Source organism: Eleginops maclovinus, chromosome 22, assembly GCF_036324505.1.
Source record: "Eleginops maclovinus isolate JMC-PN-2008 ecotype Puerto Natales chromosome 22, JC_Emac_rtc_rv5, whole genome shotgun sequence".
Lineage (NCBI taxonomy): Eukaryota > Metazoa > Chordata > Actinopteri > Perciformes > Eleginopidae > Eleginops > Eleginops maclovinus.
Window position 1 is genome coordinate 22,640,682 of NC_086370.1, and position 17,660 is coordinate 22,658,341.

At 44.0% G+C, this 17,660-nt stretch overlaps 1 protein-coding gene across 2 annotated transcripts in view; it reads left to right on the plus strand.

Moving 5' to 3' along the window:
* gfra1a (gdnf family receptor alpha 1a) overlaps window positions 1-17,660 on the plus strand; it is an 84,290-nt gene that overhangs the window by 1,825 nt on the left and 64,805 nt on the right. Inside the window, exons 3-4 of one of the 2 annotated variants that reach the window (XM_063875031.1) lie at window positions 636-716; window positions 13,362-13,499. In XM_063875031.1, the coding sequence (XP_063731101.1) occupies window positions 636-716; window positions 13,362-13,499 (219 nt within the window). The remainder of the gene's footprint in view (window positions 1-635; window positions 717-13,361; window positions 13,500-17,660) is intronic. The other variant, XM_063875032.1, reaches the window with a different exon arrangement.

Sequence of the window (17,660 nt, forward strand, 5' to 3'; positions counted from 1 at the left end):
CTGCTCTGTGAAGGGGTGAGAGGATTAGTCGCCCCGGCTCCTCCCCCTGTAGTATGGAGAGGACTCCCTCCCCTCGCAGCATCATAACCCTCCAAATCCCCCAGAAAACACACACAAAAAAACTCGCACACAGCTATGTATCCGTACAGCAATCATGCACAATCACTCCCCCCCCCCCTTCACAGCCAGGGTCCTGCAGAGCCCAGACATTTTTTGACCTCCTAAATCACTTTCCTTGGAGCTAATGGAGCACGAAGCCCCTCAGCGCTGGCAGTGCCATCTTTAAGTGTTGATCATAGCAGGGGGGGGGGGGCTTTTAGTGCCTAAACTGCATCCAGCCCCATCGCCACCGACTAACTCCACTTCCAGTTGCGCAACACAGCTGACCAACCTGCCTAATCAGGCGTGTTGCTGTGTGCCAGCGTGGATATTGACTGACCCAAATAACCCTGTCACATGCAGGCCAGTGAGGGGGGGGAATGGTAAACAACAAGGGGAGAGGGTTCCAAACAAAAACATATATACTCTATCTATCCAACTCAAAACTGCACCATTGTGTCACTTTTTCAATTTGTATCTATCTATCCACCATCGATCCATCCATCTATCTAAACCCCTGCCTCTCTCCCTCTCAGGTAACGACTTCTTGGAAGATTCTCCGTACGAACCCGTGAACAGCCGTCTCTCTGACATCTTCCGCCTGGCTCCCATCATAGGTAAGAGGAAAACAACTAATCTACTCTGAGGAGCTTTCACTCCGAGCTTCTGTGTTTTCTATTTGTTTCACAGTTGAGATTTGGTTAAGCTCCAAGCTGTGCATGCTATCAGCAAAGGTTATCTGTGTGTCAGTATCCTCCCTCTTCCTCTCCGCTATCTGTCTTTTCTCACCGTTTGTTCTCGCCCCAGCGATGTTGCATGCCGGCTGGAAGTGACCTTGCGCAGGGAGCTATAGTTCTGAGTCTCATGGAGCAGTGGATAAACGCTTCTCACAGGCAGAGAGGGAGGGGGGGGCTCTGCTGCTGCTGCTGTTGCTGGTGTGTTTGTTCTGTGTGGAGAAGCTTCCTCTCGTGGCACTTTGAATCCACTTGTTGTATAGAGCGAGTAACGTGGGAGAGCATGATAGGCATTTTTTCGTTTATGTGTGAGAGTAATGCTGTGGACGACCTCTAGATGGCGATGTTATTCCCTTCTTCACAGCTGCTCAGGTAGCTGTTGTCCTTGTGGGTATTTGAGAGTCTGATCTAGGAACAATCATGTACACACTCTCATTATCACACTGCAGGTGCTGAGTGCTGCGTCCAATCAGAGATACGCGCTCTGCCTACACATGTTCACAGAGCAGGGAGGATACGGTGACCCGTTTTGTTAGAGGAGCCTTTTTCTTGTCATTTTTCCCCCTCACAATAGCCTGATTTGCCCTAAATCAATACGTCTCTATGGTAGCGTGAGATCATGTGGGTGGTGTGACACAGATGAGCAAATCTTGGCCTTGTGACTAAAGGAACACAGGTTTGAGAAGACGGCTTGTTTTGTAAATCCTGTTCTCTCCTCTTGTGACTCTCTGCAAAAAAATACTCTTTCAAAACCGCTCCACAACACACTTTATACTACATCTCTGGCTCGGTGTGCCAGACAGGCAGTTGGTGCTAAAGCATCATGGTTCATAGTGGGAACAGACAGATTTATGGTGTTGGTCATAGAGTGATGAGTCCTTATTTCATGTCCAAATGCGTCTTTATGTTGAATGATAGCTGTGCATATATATCTCTTTGTAAGCTTCAGGAATCAGACATCATATCGGCCTGAGTCTCTAATTAAAGGGCAGTTATAGAGAGTAGGGTTACAATTATTTGTGTTAATACCTTCTATTGCTTGATTCATCATTTATCACAGCCCCAACCCTAAACTTAAAGAGCCCACAATTAAGTCTAACAGTTCCAAAAAACTAAAGGAAGTCAATGAACAATGTTATAAAATAAGAAGTCATCATATTTGAGAATATGGGACTGGCAAACTTTTACCTTCAAAATGTTTTGTTGTTTTGTTTTCTATCAACTCTAGGGCCTCGGTGTCCTTCAGTTTCCAATTGTTTTTGCCTTGAAATAGAGAAGTACACGTGAGCTTTCATCTCCAGCATTTCAGATGAGTGGGTTCCTTCCCGGGTTGTTTTGATTTGAGAGATTTTTACAGAGAGGTAGTGTTCAGCTCAGACCAAAATACAAGTAGGAGGAAAGTCAGAAAAATATCCGGAAGAGGATAAGGTCACACGTGAAAAATGTTGAGATGATGAAAAAAATGATGTTTTCTAGTTTTTAGACATTCTCAGATCTCATTTCAAAAAAGGATTCCGCAAAAAACGTTGAACTTGTTTAAAAATCAGAATTTATAAAAAAAAAAAATGTTTAAAAGTCAGGTTTTTTTTAAGTGGAAAAAAAATCTGACTTCTGAAAAACTTCGAACACTGAAACATTCTGAATTTTGAATAAAAAAGTTCAAAATAAAATAAAATCTGAATTGTGAAAAGTCCTAAATCTTTCTTTTGTCAGATCTAAATGTGTGGCCCTAATCCTCTTCTGTAAAAATAAATATTGCTTTTGTCAGAATAAATCTTTCTTCCAAGTTGTCTTAATCATGAAGAGTAAGGTCCTGAAACATTTGCTGTATACCGCCGGACTTCCTGAATCCTCAAACTGTTTCTAGTTGTTTTTAACACAGCAGAAAGGGTTAAAGAGAAAGAAGGGTTACATCTTATCAGCAGAAGTTTTGTATTGGGGAGCGGGAGATAAAAAGTCTGCCGGGGTTAGGGTCAATGAGTGAATCCCAGGATAAGGCTAAGATGACGGGGGGGCAGAACGCATGAGATCACTCAGCCTCCTCGGCTCTTTGTGAGGAAATTAAAGGGCACGGTGACAGCAGAGGGATCGAGGCGGAGATGATTAGATCCCAGAGCTTGTTTTTGATCGCTGCAGCGCGGCATGCGTCAGTTCTGCAGCGAGTTGAGCCGAGACCAGGACATGTACACAACAAAAAAAGCTGCATAGTGTGAAAGGAGAGCGATATGAAAAGTGCTGTGTGGGGATTGTTGTTTTTACATGAAAAAAAAGGTTGTTTCCCTCAAAGAGTTGATGCTTCTTCTTATCTTCTTCCAATTGGAGGTACTTTTTCTTAGTCTCATATCACCTGTACAATCCATTAAAAATATATTTCGGGTCTTGTTATTGATAGGTTCATTAGCTGATACGGCCTGTGCCCAGCCCCTATTTCTGGCCTCCCTCTGTCTAACGTCAGTCTCAGAGAGGCATTGTGACTCAGTGATTCCCGGGCTATAGGAACAATAGGCAGCCGAGATCATCCTTTAATTCCATAATCGACCCTATGTCTCTGACCGCACTCACTAATCTCTACTGACACCCATACATACAGCGCACAGGTGCACACACACTCAAACGCACACACTGTGTAGCCTGAACACCTGTTCCCCTCGAAATGGCCATAGGCGTCAGTCTGATTTCATTAGAGAGACGTGTAGGGGGGCCACACGGTGTATAGTGTTCATGCAACTGGAGGGAATGCATGCAAAATCATTCCTTTAGATTCAAACAAAGGCCAATTATTTGGACAAGGAATACAGGTCATTGAAAGAATAACCCCAACAATTAGAGCATATTATATCCTCACACTGAACGCAGCAGCTCCATTGGGTTGATTTAACTAATTATCTTCAGGTCTTTACCGGGGGGCAGAGTGCTTCTACCTCTGGGGTTGGACGCCTGTGAGTCAGATGTGTGAGCACTCTCTGCACCAAAAAATTAGATGATGCAGTATTCCAAGATTCCTCTGTAGTGCTTTTAGGGAATTACTGCACAACGCTTCACTTGTAAATATGTATTTTTATTTATTATCTTGAATGTGTTTTGTGTCTGCAGCCTACCTCTGGACATGTCAGCACTTTCCCAACATTATATCCCTGTGTTCAATCCTTTTATCCCCTCTCTACAGCAGATTTACCTGTTGGGATGTCTCTATCTCAGCTCACAGCTTCTCTGTAAGTGGATACAGTGTGTTGCTTCCACTTGACATTGAGCACATATAGTCTGTCTGCACACACAACACTTTGCACGTGCATGCATTTGGACTTTTTATAACTCTGCAACCTTTCTAAAACGTTTGAGAGATGCTGGCGTTGTAGGATGCTAGCTTTGTATATCAGTAGAAAGGAAGGCTTCCCGCTGAGCAGGAAAAAAACAATCATTTTTCTAGCGCACTGCGTGAGTTCATAAAGGCTGAGAGGCAGGAGAGAACCGGCTTCAGATGAAATGGCTGCCTCGCTCTGCGCCCGTCGCCTGTGTTTATGAGCCAGTGATCCGTGCAGCAGGGAGCGACACAGAAACAGAGATCATTATTCTGAGATTCAAGTGGACTTTGAATTACTGCCACACCGTTTGGCCCAGGCTGCTGGAAAAGCAAAGCGATGTAGGAAATGGATGAACACACAGCCGGAGAAGTTTCATATTACTGTATTCATGAACACTGGCGGGTGCAGGTGCTTTTCGTGTCCCTTTCAAAACACGTCTACTTCCTGTCCTGTTTCCTCCGTCGGCATCGAATATCTAAAAAGAAAAAGATGTTTATGACCTTCTTTTTTTTAAGTACAACTCGGGTAACAAAAGAACACTTTCCCACATAAAAATGGGGGATTTTGAACTAGTCTTGGGCCTATTGCCACAAGGATTGCACTGTTTGCAGATATTTTGCCAATAGCGTGGTGCAGTGATGACTTGTATTACTAGGCCCGACCAGAAAGCTAGCGTCGACAAAAAGCCAAGGGAATTTCCACATTGCTTTGAGAGCAAACACACTTTTACCATTCTTATACTTTTTGTCCAGCAGGATCATCTCCACATATAAACACCACCTGGGTTTGGAAGCGTAAATGCAATTGGCAGAAATGAAAAGCTAATGTTGGGCTATAAAGGAACTACACCACAGTCGCATGAATTTGCGTCACCACTGCTAAGCTAAAGGCATCTAACGTTGGGCGTGATGACCTGTAGTCGACTCTTTTAGTCACTTAGCAAGCATCTTTCTGACTCATAGCAGCTTAAGATATCCAGAAGTTGAGTTTCTACTGGCGAGCAATAAGAGAAATGAAACCACGAAAGACCCGTTCTGTGTAATCTACAGTCTGGGCAGCATCCAGAGTGACTTCAGGTAAATTCAGCAGCTGTGGTGAAATGACAGGGCGGATAAAACATCTCAGACTCCAGGAGGTTTACGTCCTTTGATTAAAGATGAGTTTATACGCCTACCATTTCACCGTGGCCTGCGGACTAACCTCAGTAGTGTTGGGTTGGCAGCACTTACCTTAAAACTGATATCGTAACCAGGGAGGAACTTTTAAATATGTCAAAACCCCTTCCTCTGCACATCAGTCCTTGCACTGCACCAGTGATGTTCAACCGCTGGTATGGTCCAAAGCAAGCCTAAACATCATCTCCAAACGTAACACCCATCACTTCAAAACAAGAATACAGACTTGTGTTTACGCAGAGGTAACTCTAATGAGAAAAAACGCACGCTATAGATCTGAATTCAAAGCTAAACTGAGAGACTTGTCATTAAATGATCAACATTTAGTAGCTTTTGTGGTTGTTGGTGTGCCGCGGGATGTTTTTAATGTAAAGAATGTAGGTTTCAAGGTTGAAAGTCACAGGTCTAGACAGAGTTAAGGTGTTTGAGCTATCTATCTCCAACCTGCTCTCTGGCGGATATGCTGTAATCAGAAGCTCTGGCTCGTAATGAATTTTCTTCCCCGTATTGATGTGTGTTTGGCTTAAACTCCCTCCTTAAGCTGCGTCCTCCTCCCTGTTGGCTTGTACAACAGCGCTCACCCACTCACCACTCATAAGCCCCCCCCCCCCCCCCCCCCCCCCAATACACCAAAGCTCTGTATTGTGTCTTCTACACATGTCAAGACTTCAAACGCATCTCGTCCTCCTACAGCTGAAGTCAACCTTGAAGCGCATGCAGCCACGGCGACGTGTGCATCTGTGTGCTCGTGTTAAGAGTGTGAAAACATCTGTAAGAGCGCGGCCCGGCTGTCAGAGCCTCGGCAGCGCCTCAAATCCCTGAGAGGCTGTCAGCACCACTCAACCACTGGCTGCAGAGGAAGTCACTCTCATTATGGGCTGCCAATGCTTACAGATACCACTATCTCTCTCAGGGAGGGAATGTGGAGGAGTTAGAGCAGGAGGAACATCATTTATTGTGCTGTTTCTCCTGCAGAGAGAGAGAAGCTCTCCTGCCTGTTCTCTTAACTTTATTTTCTGCCTTTATTTGTCCAGAGATGGTTGACTGAGCACACTTGCTGCTCTTATTCCTGCCATTCCTCGCTTCACGCTGGTTCAGTCAAATGCATTTATAGCCGGGAGTTGCTTGGGATATAAACAGCCCTGAACTGTTTGCCACCTAGCAGATTTACTGTTTACTTTACAGAAGTTGTGGAAGGAGTGGGTGGTCTCACTTCTGCAGACTTTAGCCTCGTGATGCAGCAACAGTGACTTTATTAAACAAACCAAGCATTGGTCAGACATTAGCAGTCATTCAAGACACCCTGCACAGGAGATGTGAACACCAACATACATGTGATTTACAGTCAGAAAATAGCAAATAATTAACAATATGTTAACTTATGATTAGAGATGTGTTCTTACGCAAGAACGCAAAATAAATAAAGTCAAAAAATCATCTTTATTTCAATCTTTCTTTTCTGATTTTCTCTGAACTTGAAGACAGTTTCAATCAGTCCCTTTTATTGGTCACAAACAATCGTATACAGTTCTATTCAAATGTATTCAAACCAGTTTCTTAGTTGTTTTTATGGTATAGGAATAATAATAATTAAATGCTTTACTCACTGGGTGTTTGAAATAACATTTATAGGAACATGCATGCCGTTGTTAATTGAAAAAAATGGTGGTGATGAGGTCACAGCTTCCTGGTTCTGTGTCAGTGTTCCTGCCAGGCACTCCTGACTTCACCAACGCACTGATAAACCTGTTTGCATCATTTTCCAGAAAGCTGCTCCCTCTGCCTCCAATGACTCAGTTCCCTGAAGACAGTTTCATTCAAGCTGCGTCAGTGAAGGAGGGGCTTTTCTTTTTCTGTACGTCAATCACAGAGCAAGTGCGGCTGTCAGTTTGTGTCACAGTAACTTTGACTAGGATTGATGTTATTACAAAAATAGCATTTTCCAGAACGTAGCTTAATTTCCTCCTATGAGGCTAGTGGATACTCAAACAGGTTTACAACTTTGAGTTAAAGGGGACTTATTCTGCTGATGTTCAGGTGTATATCAGTATGTAGCATCTCTACTTTAAAGAGTCCTCTCCTGCTGATGTTCAGGTGTATATCAGTATGTAGAGTCTCTACTTTAAAGAGTCCTCTCCTGCTGATGTTCAGGTGTATATCAGTATGTAGTGTCTCTACTTTAAAGAGTCCTCTCCTGCTGATGTTCAGGTGTATATCAGTATGTAGTGTCTCTACTTTAAAGAGTCCTCTCCTGCTGATGTTCAGGTATATATCAGTATGTAGTGTCTCTACTTTAAAGAGTCCTCTCCTGCTGATGTTCAGGTGTATATCAGTATGTAGTGTCTCTACTTTAAAGAGTCCTCTCCTGCTGATGTTCAGGTGTATATCAGTATGTAGTGTCTCTACTTTAAAGAGTCCTCTCCTGCTGATGTTCAGGTGTATATCAGTATGTAGTGTCTCTACTTTAAAGAGTCCTCTCCTGCTGATGTTCAGGTGTATATCAGTATGTAGTGTCTCTACTTTAAAGAGTCCTCTCCTGCTGATGTTCAGGTGTATATCAGTATGTAGTGTCTCTACTTTAAAGAGTCCTCTCCTGCTGATGTTCAGGTGTATATCAGTATGTAGTGTCTCTCCTGGGACATGTCTCCATGCTTTAATGTTCAGAAAGCTCTTTATTTTTCTCCTACTGCCCGTGCTGCATCACCTCTTTTCACCCTCTGTCTCAAACCAGAGCCCAGTCTGCTCTGACTGGTCAGCTTTGTTGTGATTGGTCAACCTGCTTAGAGATGTCCCGCCCCCTTAACCTATCACGCACAATGTGTTTGAGCGTGTGTTTTTTAAAGAGACACTAGTTTTTAAAGCAAGGGTTAGGGTTTGAAAAAGGGTTGTGAGTGTAACATAGTGATGTCACTTTGTCCCAGAACTTTGGGATTTCTACCATTGCAGACCATTTACATGCATTAAAACCTGTATAACACACTAGAAGAATAGGAAACCCCCCCCAAAATCATTATAGGGCCTCTTTAAAAGCTGTGTCCTCATTGAAAAGAAGCTGACAGTTGTGGCTGATGGGAGCTAAGCTGTTTTTTCCTCTTTAAGATGACGTGACCATCTATCATGCGAGTTCTCATCTCCAGTTTGTCGTCTGTTTGCAATGAGTTATAAAGAAACCGTCCCCCATAGATCTCACGGTCCCGTCCCCTGCTCTGGAGTTTGTTCTGTTAAAGACTCCCATATCCACTGCCGACATTACTGTCCCTGTGCCTTGTCTCCAATGAAGCCTAATCGATACGGTGCTGTGTTGGATTGGAAACTTGAGGCTGTGTCTACAAGGATCTATTGATTTCTCTCTCTCTCCCTCCCGGCTCCCTCCTTCTTTACCGACCCAAACTCTTCCGTTCAGGCGGGGATCAAAGGCTCTCTCCTTCAGCCAGGTCGAGGTGTTCAGTTCGCAGAGAACGACGCGGCCTGCGGGATTTGTGTTTGCACTGACCTTGTCTCCTCTCTGTACGGTGCACTAATGTGAGCTGTTCAGAGATTCAAAGGCTGGATTGTCATTGCACAGTACAATGTAGATATGGAAATTTAGTACCAGACTCCTCCATCAATGCAATAAGTATATAAGACATAAAAACAATAAAACAAATACAGATGTTCCCCGTGAAATGTTAAAGTGCTGCCAGAAAACCATCTCTCTGTGGGTCAGAAAGGGTTTAATGAGTCCAGAAATATGAAGATGGGGTCAGATGTCTGGTCAGACGGCAGAGACAGCTTACGGAGAATAAATAGGGGATGGATGTCCGGTGGGTCTGCTGGGGAACAAGTGGCAGGCAGCAGGCTGACCCTGAGACTGAGATTTCTGATCCTTTCTTTTACTCTCCTTTTTTCTGGAGAGGAAGTAAAGAAACCAGAACTCTGGATTTATTTGTTGTTTGAGGTGCGATATATGACTCAGCAGCTTCAAGACATGAAGACACTATTATTTTCAGCTTCGCTCTGATGCAGGATTTTCACCTGAAAGTGGGCGGGGCTTAATGTAGACCGAGTGAGCGCGTCATGCTATGTTATATGAGAAAAACCTCTAATACAATAAGCCAATTGTTGCATTGTAAGTGAACTAGTTATTGTAGGGTGTGCATTCCAAGGTATTCAATGGTGTATTGATATAAATATGGAAGGATTGAGGTTGCTTCTGGAGGAAAGGCTTCAGGAGGATGCTTCCACATTGTGATTATTCTGATTCAGTAGCTGTCAGCCGGCATGGTAAAAAGCTCTGTATTATGCAGCAAGGACTGAACCTCGTTCACCCCGAATCCCAGGCAAGGTCAAGAGAACGCCTTCCTAATCCACGTCTCGCTGAGTTATAATACTCCAATTCAACCAGTTTTTTAAAAATCACCACTTTGCATGCAGCTTTATGTCAGCTGGCCGCTTAATTCACCACTCCGCTGGTGACTGGTCCAGCTGTGGGCCACTGGCAGAACCCTTCTAACAGCAGCCGTCCAATCACTGGCTGGCACACCGTGGGCCAAGAAAATCATTTAGTTAAAGGTGACCAGATCTGAGCTCCTCTGAGAGGCCTTTGATTGGATGTGAAGTGAAGGGGTGATTCATCATACTTAATAAATGCAGTTGACAGCTCGAATCAGCAGGGGGTGGGGGGGGCATGTGCCAGGTCTGCCTCCCGCCGCTGCTTTATACCGCATGCAAATATGGACAATTAACTTTTCACGTACACAGTGGCAGACACCTACGCAGGTGTGTGTGTGTGTGTGTGTGTGTGTGTGTGTGTGTGTGTGTTGGTGTGTGCACAGTCAGGCAAGGATGGACTGCACAACCGTAACCAGCTACTACTTTAGGAAATAACACTTAAAACATTTGATTTATTTTCTCCAAACCTTGATGAAAACATGCAGTGTGATATTCTGATGTATGGAAATGTTGTGAACCTGTGCAGATATGTTTCATCAGTGAGTCTGTGGTGGTTGATTGTCTGAATGGATCACTTTGCTGGCAAATTTGACTCAGTTTTAACCAAGATATGTGGGTTGAAGTTGTTTTGTTTTGGTTGAAGTTTTAATACAGTACGTTTTTAATTAACTTCACTTTCAGCACTCGTTGACTGACTATGTTGCCTCATGCAACTAAGATCTTTAAACATTTAAATCTAATTGTAGGAGCCAAAATGCTTAGTCAGCCTGAGTTCATTGTTTTATTATTATCATAGCTGTCGTCATGGAACACATTCCTAATTGACTACATTTGGTAACCATCCCCTGGGTGTGTTTATGGTATTAGGGCTCATGTTGTATGTGTTGGTGTGTTGATGACCAAAGAGAGTGAACTTTTTAGGAGCTTTTTTTCTTGATTAAATATTCTTAAACTTTAACATCAGTATGGATTTTTATTTTAAAACTAATCGATGTTTAGCGTCTTCAGCAGCTTCATGTATGGGACGTTTAGTCGCTTTACAAATCATGTTGAGAACCTTTTCAACTTAAAAACAGCCCTTTTAATAACCCTGAACAATTTAACAGTGTGGTACTCACACAGACTGTACTTTACTGAATTATAATTTGAAAAACTGCACCTTACTTGTGTTGTTTCTTTAAATAGTAGGTTGGTTTAATACAGTATATTCTATTTTTAATAATAGAAATAAAGACATCCAGAAATGTAGAAAAGTGACATTGTAAATAAAAATTCAAGTTGTTTACATACAGATATGCATGCATGAGTCCAATGTGCAATATGGGGTCATAATTAAACATGCCGCTGTAAATAACTATTTCACAATTTACAACATTTATAAATAAGTATTTTAATCTAAATGTCTAGACCTGAAAATCCACAATCAGAGCCTATAGGTTTCCTTGCGTCTAGACTTAAACCCTGCCTCGGGTTCTTTACATTTCACATGTACTCAACACGTTATAAACATGCCAATATAACGACAGTCTAATCAGCAGTAAGGACCAGACTGTCTGAGCGCAGTGAAGTGAAATGTGTCCTGCTCCCCCGGCTGTCTGCGGCCTGACTGAGCGCTGGCAGGTGCCGCTCCACCTCGTGTTAATCTGCGCCTCTAATCCTTCAGCTGCATCGAGTCAACGCGCAGGATTAACCCGCCACGGTCAGCCGGCACAGCTTTCACTTGTGCAGTTGTGTCTTAATAGAATTTCATCCTGTGTCAAAGTAAAGCGGACTGGACTGAGCTATTTGTACGAGCAGATTTGTGCAGAAAGTTCTCATTTAGAGCCGCAGAACACAGCTCTGTGTAAGGTCCTAACAGGGACAATATTAGCATACAGTAGTTCTGCTGCAGGCTAATTAAAAAGCCTTGGTTCTGCTTTGTTTGTCTTTATGGAGGCATTGTAACAACAAGCTGAAGCTGTTAAATCAGAAGAGAATTTATGCCTTTTCTAGAATAAAAACTGCAATAGCCGGTGTGATGTAGTGTCGTTGTCCCCACATCTGGTTGGGCCTCTCAGACTGCACTCCTTGCAGAGCCATAAGGCCTTTATAGTACACACTTGCTCTTTTGTTCAGTGTCCGACAGCTGGGACCGGAGCGCTTGGTGACGTTCAGGATCATAAAGCTGGACAACTGTCTCTGTGGGCAGAGTGAGTCTGTCTAAGAACTGGAAGAGTTAGCTACGTTAGCGAGCTAGCTTACAGCAGATCTGCAGTGACATCAGAAAGAGTCATGTGATCACATTGTTAAAATAAGACCAGGAAACATCTCAGGTGAGTTTCAACAACAGAGACAGAGACCAGCTTTATGATCCTGAAGGTCACCCAGCGCTCCGGACCCAACTGTGTGCGTCACTCTTTAGTGTCCCCTGGTCTCCGTTGTGTTTTGTATTTGCAGCTTTTAGTAAACGCTCTATCTCTGTAAGCACCTCTTTCTTCTGAAGTCCTTATTGCACAGACTTGCTTCCTTCCTTCCTCGTGGTACAGCAGCACACTTTTTATTCTCCTGCTTAGCACAATTACAAGGTCCCTCCTGGCCGATTGGATCCTCTCTGTCCCCTGCACTCCTGTTTGTTAGCAGCCACAGAGCATCTGATTAAAGCCATGTCTCTAACTAATACACTTCTCTCTGCGGAGAATAATAGCTCCACTCCTTTTCCCCCTCTCCCTTCACCATGCGTGCCTCTTCTTTTGATCACAAAACAGCAGCATCCCTGAAAAGCAACACGGCCTTAGACACACACACACACACACACACACACACACACACACACACACACACACACACACACACACACACACACACACACACACACACACACACACACACACACATCCAAGAGTGTTCACACAGAATGCATGTACCCGCTGGCAGCCAACAACACACACCCAGCTGAGCTCTTGTTCTGTGCTCTCAGAGATGTTAAATGAGGGCATTGAAACATAAATTTGCATTTGTTTCATCCACAACCGTCCTCCTAACTAAAAAATCTATAACTGCATGCCCCCAATTTGCCAGGCGGCTTCAGACTATTCTGGGCTTGTTTCATGTGAGGCTAGCGTGACTGCGGCATGGATTGAGCTGTGTGTGCACTCTGCTCACACATCAATGGGCTGAACAGCCATCTCTCACCACAGCGATGTGCAGTCTGTCACCGGGTAGTTTGGTAGACTCCACCGGAACAGCCTGGCTCTATTTGTTTTCAAAGCCCTGCAGCTCTGAGTGTATCAGGATGCAGAAGGGTGGAGAGCTGCAGGATGGTCTTGAGCAGCTGTCTTTGATTGACAGCGACAGCAAAGCGCTGCAGATAAGAACTATACTCCCTTAGCGAGGCGACTCTCCTTCCTCTCTTCATCTGCTCCTCCTCCTCTAATGACCTCAGGACTCCTCCCTTTACCTTTACCTGGACTCCACCCTGCTCTCTCTCCGGTTCTTGTTCCCCCCTTTGACCTGTGAGTATCCCCTTTTATCCTTTGGAGTCTTGACCTCCCTGTGACCTTTGTGACCCCCTGCTGACTCCCTAACTCCCCCCCTCCCCCTGACGGCTGTTGGTGGTCCTGAATGAAGCGCATCTCTTACAGAGGGTGGGGAACCTTGGAGCGGCTCGGCCACTTCAGCTCCAGGACGGGGGGGCATCCCGGGCCGAGGGAGCCCCTCCTCCACCGACCTGCAGGATCCCAGTAGAAACAGGAGGGCTCATCCAAATTGGGCCATACTGGGTAACGAAATAGAGCTCTGTGTGTGTGTGTGTGTGTGTGTGTGTGTGTGTGTGTGTGTGTGTGTGTGTGTGTGTGTGTGTGTGTGTGTGTGTGTGTGTGTGTGTGTGTGTGTGTGTGTGTGTGTGTGTGTGTGTGTGTGTGTGTGTGTGTGTGTGTGTGTGTGTCATCATGCATTGTTGTTTTGAGTAGAAGTAACGTATTCAATTCATAGAAACAAGTCTATTTTTAAAGCTGTTCAGACAGTTTATAAATACAATACGGAACTCTTCTGATGTGCAAGGTTAGTCAGTATGTGTGTGTGGGGGGGGGGGGTCTTTCTTTGCAATACTTGAATAAAGTAATAGCTGAATTTGACTGTGAGCTTTGCGGTTTGCTCTTGGCTAATTTAGTTTAAAGTGTAAGAAAAACGTATATAATTTGTGTTTTTTGACCTTGAAAGGAACCTTTTTGTGTTCCCTGAAGTTAGTTTGGATGAAACAGACCAACAGCACATTATTCAGGTGGTCTCAAACCAAGGTGGGGAAGCTTGACAGTTTATGACATCTGCTCCATTTTAGACTGTCAGCTTCTCTTGGATCTGCTCACTGATTTTAGCCTCAGATTAGACCCGTTATAGACTTTGAGTCTGTCTGTCTGTCTGTCTGTCTGTCTGTCTGTCTGTCTGTCTGTCTGTCTGTCTGTCTGTCTGTCTGTCTGTCTGTCTGTCTGTCTGCTCAGCCGTGTCAGGAGGCTCGACTCGTCCGTTAGAGGAGTTTGTATAGCAGATGCGCTCTCTGTTGAAAAACCCCAGAGAAGAGAGGGGAGGATTGAACGGAGGAAAAAGGCAGAGAGGATCTGTCATATTTTGATATTCCCACCGTGCCATTTGGGCTTATGAATTTCCATTTTAGAGGGCGGTCAATGTCTGCGACTGCTACATTAGTTTTATGGTTAAAAAAAAGAAGCATTTTGAACGCTGTGATGGTGTGCAAAGGACATATTTCATTTTGCATTTCGTCGGGCTGCCGAATAGTGTTCCTAGTAAATGAACATTCTCATTATCTTGCAATTGACAGCGGACACATAACAGATGCAGACACGTGGCAAACTAATGGATCATTTTCGCTGGACTGCAAAGACATGAGCATTCTTCACTGACAAAAGCACACACACACACACACACACACACACACACACACACACACACACACACACACACACACACACACACACACACAATGTTTTTGCACGCACAACCAACCAAAAGAACAAACAAACATACACACTTTCAGCTGGCGGTCTTGCTAAAGGGAGGATTACATGTCAGCTTACATGTTACATGTTGTGAGGTTGAATCATGCTGAATTGTGTGTTATGACTAAAAGCTGAGGGGCAACACACACACACACACACACACACACCTTCCCCCCTCTCTCGCTCCGTTTCACTGGGAGCATATCCACCTGTTTTAATGCATTTTTCAGTTTCTGCATTAAAGCTCTTGAGTGGAAATGTCAGAAATGATGAAAAAAAGAAAAGTGTGAAACGAACAGACAGTTTTAAAGTTTGTCCGAGGTTGAACATTAGTCATTTAGGGAATAAATGTAAAGGGTAAGAGGATATTTAAATAACAGCTACACTTGATTCCATGCTGAAAGACTCAAATATAGTGTGTGTGTGTGTGTGTGTGTGTGTGTGTGTGTGTGTGTGTGTGTGTGTGTGTGTGTGTGTGTGTGTGTGTGTGTGTGTGTGTGTGTGTGTGTGTGTGTGTGTGTGTGTGTGTGTGTGTGTGTGTGTGTGTGTGTGTGTGTGTGTGTGTGTGTGTGTGCGCTCAGGGATGCTTGTCTCCAGATTAATTAAGAACGTCGATCCCTCTGTTCTCAGACAGGAATATGGACGCCTCCGAGGGCTTAACTGTAAATACTGTTTCTCCAGAAATTCATTTAAAAAGATTCATCGTTCCGAGTCTGACTCGGCGTTTATGTTGCCCCAGTGAGGATTAAAGAACAAAGTGCCTTTTGAACACTTTGAAGGGTAACAGAGAAAGGGAATATGAATGGGAGTTTAAATCAGACCAACATTCACACTGTTGTTTTTATTCTGATTATAGTTTTCAAAAACAAAACGTGTTTTATTTTTGTTTTGCTCACAATAAGGTACATTTATTGACTGTTATATTCACAAAACCGAAGGTAGGAAAGGTCCTTTTACAAGAAAATGCATCCAATAATGGTGAGGCATAGCTGTCTTCAGTGGTAACACATATGATACTTTCTCTTTGTGATATATTGGATGAAATTTGATTGATTTATTGGGATGGTTTTATGCTCACGTGACCAGTACACAGAAGGAAAATAAATATTCCAGTATGACTCTCCCCGTCTGAACGATGCTCAGTGACCTTTACGTCACAGCAGCTGTTTAACAAACTGGTGTTGTATTTATCTATCTGTATGCATGATGGACCATTTCTTCCCAGCCTGTGTTTCCTTATTTGATGCAGAAGCTTGCCTCCATATTTCCCTTTACATTTCAAATAGTCAACACCGCTACAGAGCTAAATCATATTTTTACCATAAAGCCCTGTTTTCTAATTAATCATCAGTATTCTAAATGAGGGCTGTGAGGATCGTGCATATTTTCTGAGAATGGACCAAGGCTCTGGGCGTGGCCCCCTGCTTAATTTGCTCTGATTTAGAATAAGCTCTCTCTTTCAGACTGTCACGACTCATTCGGTGCGGCGGGAGATTTTACTCATTTAATAATGCTTCTTCCAGGAGACAGCGGGCTGGGGGCCAAAACTCCCGAGCTGACGAGGCTCCAAGATGATGACGCTGCGTTCTTGGTCGAATATGACGAGGGCTATTTGGAAGTCATAGTCAAAAGTGTGCTTACCAGAGCAGACTGGGCTCTGGTTTCAGACAGAGGGTGAAAAAAGGTGCTGCAGCACAGGCAGTATGAGAACCATAAAGAGCTTTCTGAACATTAAAGCAGGGAGACATGTCCCAGGAGAGACACTACATACTGATATACACCTGAACATCAGCAGGAGAGGACTCTTTAAAGTAGAGACACTACATACTGATATACACCTGAACATCAGCAGGAGAGGACTCTTTAAAGTAGAGACTCTACATACTGATATACACCTGAACATCAGCAGGAGAGGACTCTTTAAAGTAGAGACACTACATACTGATATACACCTGAACATCAGCAGGAGAGGACTCTTTAAACTTTGGTGAAGGTCTGCTTTTCCTCAAGTCAGACGTTTTGCCTCCAAAAGGCTTAAATTCTGCATCTTTGGTACACATTTTGTTGCCGAGCCCTTTCTTGTTTTTAATGGCCTAAAGCAAGACAGCCATTTAATTTAATCTCTGCAAAGTTCAGTTAGTGCTGTGAGATGATAATGAGGAGAGCTGAAGACAAATAGGACTAATGAACTGTTCGAATAATGCATATTTAAAGACGTTAAGTAAACCAACAAACCCAGAAACATCTGCAGAACAGGGCCGGGTCAATGGCATGACATTATGATTTGTTTGATTTACTCAAAACACTCCTCCTCTCTCCTCCTGCGTTATTTACCCGGTACAGGTCAGTCAACGCATCGTGAGCCCTGAAGGCAGCACGATACAAACAGAAACACCTCGCCAAATATTACATGGGCTCTTCATACACATGCATGCTGAAAGGAAAACTGAAAGGAGCCTTCCAGTAGAGCTTGAAATAACACATAAAAAAGAGTATTATGAGAATCGGAGCTGGCGTGACCTCCCTCCTTCAGGGCGAAGCGGAGAGAGATGTGCTGCTATTACTCATGGATTGAGACGGACACGGTGTGAGTGGCTTTAAGGTCAAAGAAGACGGTAAACAGTGAGGCTGACCGACCCTGGGGTCAAACCGCTCGAGGCTTTCAGACAGGACGACTCGCTGAGTGAAATTAGTTTTACACAAGTCTGAATGTTGATTTAAAAAATGTCCCGGTGATTTGCTGTGACAGAGATGGAGCTAAAGACAGATGCCAGCTCTCGCTGCCTTGTCTCTGTTTGTGTCCGTGCGCTCTGGATGCTCACAACTTGTACTTCATCCATTATTCACAGCCTCACATTGACTGAGCGCCGGAGACTTATCACCATTCAGCCAGAGGGAGGGAGAGGTGAAAGGGACGTAATGCGCAAC